Raw genomic sequence first — 5587 nt, 5'->3', positions numbered from 1 at the left:
TTGTTATCTCTTCTGTTTCCGGCCAATATTTGCCGGAGCACCAGATTTACCGACATTCAACAAAAAATTAAGTGAAGTTTTTCTACCCCTCATCTTAAATGCTGCACAATCAAAATAGAAATACGAATGATACTACCTATTATGATGTACAATTAATAATTCATTTTATTATGAAACGGAGGAACTACTAAATATGATGTACAAGAAACATTAATAAAATTAAATAGTATTAATATTTTTCTCTAATATCGCCCGTATCAATATTATTTTCTCTAATACCTCCCGTCAAATAATTTGTAAAAGGATTAAGTAATCAACAAACTTCACCCATTTTGTTTCTCCCAAGACAAGATACCTTAAACAACTTTAAAAATTTCAGTATCTCCATCAAATTCATCTTGTTATCTCTTCTCCTTTTCCAGCCAATATTCGTCGGAGCACTAGATATTTCGGCATCCAACAAAAAATTAAGTACAACTTACTTTCCTCTCATCTTAAATGCTGCACAATTAAAATAAGGTGTATCAAAATAGAAATATTACTTGGTATTAATAATGTCATAATTTACTGGATATAAGAATAGTTCTAAATATAATGTACAATTAAAATATGAAATACTACTAAAATGGAATAAATATCCAAGCTAATATCAATATTATTTTCTCTAATACCTCCCAATTAAGTAATTAAGTAATTAACATCACACATTTTGTTTCTCCTGAAAGTAAAAACACCTTAAATAACGTTAAAAATTCAGCACCTCCATCAGCTCCATCTTGCTATCTCTTCTCCTTCTCCGGCCAATATTTGCCGGAGCACCGGATTTTCCGGCATCCAACGGGAAATTAAGTACAGCTTTTCTTCCTCTCATCTTAAAGGCTGCACAATCATAAGCTCTTGCAGCATCCACATCCGTATCAAATGTACCTAACCATATCCTTGATCCTTTTCTACTTGGATCTCTTATCTCTGCCGCGTATTTCCCCCATGGCCTTCTCCTCACTCCTCTGTAATTCTTCTTAGTTTCGGTACTTTTGTTTTCCTTAATGCTGCTTGAAATAGCACAGTTGTTGTCGTGTGTTGGATTGAGGATGTTGTCTGCATCGGTTTGGAATGCGTTCTTGTGTTCGTTATTTTTGTTTTTGTTAGTACTGCTGGAAACGGCAGAGCTGTTGTATGTTGGACTGAGGATGTTGTCTGAATCTGTTTTGAATGCGGTCTTGAGTTCGTTATTTTTGTTTTCCTTAGTACTGCTGGAAACGGCAGAGCTGTATGTTGGGCTGAGGATGATGTCTGAATCGATTTTGAATTCGGGGAAATCGGAGTGGAGATTGAAGTAACGGGAAATTGGAGAGTTGGGTTCGTTTAGGTATGAGGAATTGGGAGAATCTGATAGTGATGTGGAAGTAGATGGCTCAGTTTTTACTATCGAAGTAATGAAAACAGGAGACATATGATCGGAAAAGCAGGAATTGAGACTGTTGATGAATGATTCTGTATTTGTGAAATCTTCGAGGAGATGTCGTCTTATGAGTTCTAACGTTAATCCTTCGTCTTGTGTCGTCATCATTTGCATTATTATTTGGTTTTTCCTTGGTGAAGTTTGGAAAGTTTTTTGTGTTTATGTTTATGAGGGGGTTTCTGGATAAGGAAAATATTTGTAAGTTTTGTTGTAAAGGTTTTAATGTGAGTCTCTATATATGTGTAGTAGTATCATTATATATATAAATATTGACACACATGTATATATTTGTGCAAGAGGGGGAAAGGGAGGGGCTGGGGGTATGGCATTGGGGATACGGTTTGGACACTTTTTTTTTATTTGTGATAGTGAGTTTGTGATTAGCTGGAAAAAGATAAAGTTAGCTCGTTGTTTGTGTTAACGTAGAAAGAGTTATCCAATGTGTGTTGCATATCCTGTCATTCATTAATTTAGTGCTGTTATTTAATATGAAATTTTTTTAAAAAATAGGGTTGCTCTGAGATTTTGTTTTCAAGCTTTAAGAACACTTTCTTGTTTAATGAACTCTTAACGCTCACATGTGAATCTACATGAGCCATACTTACGGAATTTACATGAACCTAATAGCTTTACTTAAATTACTACTATCTATTAAAAATATATGCAAAATATCTAAACATATTTAACAGTAAACCTTGTAATTATTAAATATTACAATACAAGAAAATGGCTAAATTGTGACAGAGATTTTAGTCACAAATCTGTCACAAATTATTGATTGTGATGAATTTGTGACGGAAAAATATGCGTCTCAGAACCTTTGGTCATAAAATTATTGTGACGGATTTAATTTTCATCACAAAATTATTGTGACGGAACTGAGACAGATCGTCCGTCACAATATAAATTCTTAAATTTGACTTAAATTCCGTCACAAATTTATAACAAATTTGTGACAAAATAATCCGTCATAAAATAGTGACAGAATAATTTTCGTAGTAAATTTTCAAACCTAGTCACCACAATTGTGACAATATATTTCGTTATAAATAATTTGTGACAGACTAATTCAGTCACAATATGACTCTCTTGTCTATATTAGTAACAAATTTAGGATAGATTGTGACAAACTAAATCTGTCATAAAGTTTATTTGAATTTTTAATTTAATAAATAATAATAACGAAATACTAAGCTCTCTCTCTCACACTATATATATAAAAAATATAATACAAGATTTATAATTAAAAAAAGTCTGAAGTTAATTAAAACATGCAAAATCACAACTTCAATAAGCAAAAGTCTACCAATGTTTAAAATTTAAAGCATATAACTATCCAAAAAAGTGTGACAATGTTCAAGTCGACACTTGAAGCAACTAAAGTCCAAAATATTAAAGACTTAAGCATTAGATGAGTCCCTATTAGGGAGAGTAGGATTACTAAATGAGCGAGAAAATAATGGCATATCGCTCATCATGCGAGACCATTGCTCCTCCATAGATTTGAATCGATCATCAGTTTGTTGCCTCAAACGGAAAACCTCTTGCTCTACTCGTTGTTGCACCTCCAACTCTACACGCTCTTGAAAAACTCTCTCTTGATTTTCTCTCATATATGACACCTTTTTCTCAAGTATTTTGATGCGCTCTTCGGCAACATGATCGAACACTACAGCAGGAAAATTGCATGTCATATCTTTATACAAGGTTGAAGTTTGAGAGGCCAATTCATACACACATTATTTTTTTGTTCCACTCACAATACCAAAGTATATGCGATTTATATCGTGTTCTTAATCTTCTGATGAATCATCTGTTAATCCCGAAAGAGCAGTATATATGACAACCTCTATTTTATCCTAAAAAATATAAATAATCAACCAACAAAAACAGTATGAAAACAACCAGCCTATATAATACCACTAGCTAAAACAAGAAGATAAATCACTTTTGCATGTCAGCTCTTTGTAGGTGCAATATGGGAACTACATAACACATTAAATTTCTCTTACAATTGTTGGAAGCCCAGCGTTAGACTTCGCACTTCTTTCTAGCATGACGCAACATGATTCTTCACACTTGGAAGTGCATTCAGTTCATTTATATCACATTAATAGCCATCAATAGTGCTACATTCTGATCCAAATAGTTCATATATTAAAATCCACTTATACACAAACTAATCCATAAAAATTATAATTGGTCAGCAAGGACGGTTGTGCATAATGAAAAAAAAAAAACAGAAAAAGGAGAAAGCTGAAAACACCAGATGATTAAGAAAACAATCAACCCATTGCAGGTGCAATATTAAACTACATCACACAACACTAAATATTCTTGCAAATTTAGAAAACCAGCTGTCAGACTTGGACTCCTTACTGTTCTAACACTATGTCACAAAATTGACCAGAATGAGAAAAACACTCAGTTCAATAAAGGTACACTAACTATCAGTGGCACCGCATTATTTGTATTTTTAGAATACTCAGCCAACAGTATAAAAATTGACCAGAGTTGATGTGCCTGCCTGGTCTGAAATTTCAGTGGAAAAAGATACCCAGAATTTGCTACAGAAATCGAAAATCAAGTTCTTGAATGAGATTTAAGGCCCAAAAAGTATTACATTTGATCCCAAAGGGAGGGGACGTTACACAGGTATAGCTGATAGGAGAATTATATCGGGGATGGTCAGAAATGGAATGATTTCGCTTATACCTCTGCTAATAGGTGAGTTGTATTTTACTTGCCTACAGAGGTAAATTTTCTAAGACCTGAGTCCTGATCACTTTTCCATATTAATCTAATAGTGGAATCAGTTATTGATACTTGTGTCAAGGTAAACTGTCTACATAACACTCTATCAGCTTGCGGCCCTTCCCCGAATCCTGAGAGGATGGATGTCCTTTTAATAGTGTAAGGTCGTATGTACCAGTATTCTTTAGCTGACGTTAATTTGGGGTTGTTCTTAAATTGCAGCTAAAAGGACTAAAATAGAAGCTAGGAGAGGAAACAATATCCCCTGCATTCAAGCATTACTAGTATTTTAATGATAGAAAAGTTATAAAATGCTTAGTGATTATGTGTGGCGTTATCAAATCTTGATTTTGTTTAGACTGTAAAACTAAAAAACAAATGAGCATCAATAGATATTGTTTCTTCGATAATTAACAATAGATCTTGTATCAATTTGTTTGCATGAAGATACAAGTGTTGGACAAGTTTTTCCTGTTATTTTTTGCAATCTTATCGCGCTAGTGCACAATGCTAGATGGTGGTAGTTTTATACTTTCACATCATAAAGGCTGCATGTAAAGATGTCTCTCTCTTGGCTTTTTCCCTCTAGAGCTAACTCAGCAAACCTTATACTTTTTATCAAGCAGCAAAGAGAAAAAACATTTTGCTACCAGAAGAAATCCTAAGAAAAATGTTCTTCCTCAGTAAAATAGAGCCCAAGTTAAAAGAATTACAAACTCTTTTATATTTGCAGATACAAGTGAATCTGGTTTCACTCACGCAGAAAGACTAGGACAAGATAAAAGCACTTCAGCAATTTTCAATAATGTAACCTATTACCGCCAAGAATCCTAAGCTGAGATGGAAAATCATATTGCAAAATGTCTCTTCATCTAGTGCCACGAGAAGCAACAAAGAGAGTAAATCAAACAAAAGCACCACTCATACTGCAAAGCCAACAGTCAAGAACAAGACCCTTGTCAAGAAGAAAGCAAAATCGAAAGCAACAGTGACATCCGACACTTCTAATCTGACCTCTGAACAATTTATCTATCAGTAATGTCAGTGTGCTCTCAAGAATGTAAGAAACGAGTCTGGTAAGGGAACTACGATTCAAGGTTCTGGATGTACAACCACTGAATCAAGTGAAAATAGCAATCGCTGTCATGCTACTAAACCAGGCTTTGCAAATAATAGCCATGATGACAGGGTTACCCCTGTCTTGAAACCCAACAAGGCATCAAAATCTAGAGAGCAAGGGGACATTTCACAAAGCTCAAAGAACAATATTGGTGATTACAGTTGTAGCACAACCATCAGCGACAAGAGCAATCTAAGTGCAGTAAAACTAATATTTTGCACTAGAATGACTGTAAAGGATAGTAGATGCAC

The 5587-nt window shown here is 34.2% G+C and overlaps 1 protein-coding gene across 1 annotated transcript; it reads right to left on the bottom strand.

Moving 5' to 3' along the window:
* Positions 1-637: 637 nt before the first annotated feature.
* Positions 638-1839, bottom strand: LOC124895781 (ethylene-responsive transcription factor 5-like). The gene has a single exon (XM_047406209.1). The coding sequence runs from the start codon at positions 1574-1576 to the stop codon at positions 746-748; it is 831 nt and encodes a 276-aa protein (XP_047262165.1). The 5' UTR covers positions 1577-1839; the 3' UTR covers positions 638-745.
* Positions 1840-5587: the final 3748 nt, after the last annotated feature.

Source organism: Capsicum annuum, unplaced genomic scaffold (assembly GCF_002878395.1).
Source record: "Capsicum annuum cultivar UCD-10X-F1 unplaced genomic scaffold, UCD10Xv1.1 ctg996, whole genome shotgun sequence".
In the NCBI taxonomy this organism is placed as follows: domain Eukaryota; kingdom Viridiplantae; phylum Streptophyta; class Magnoliopsida; order Solanales; family Solanaceae; genus Capsicum; species Capsicum annuum.
This window is presented reverse-complemented; position numbering and strand designations above follow the sequence as displayed.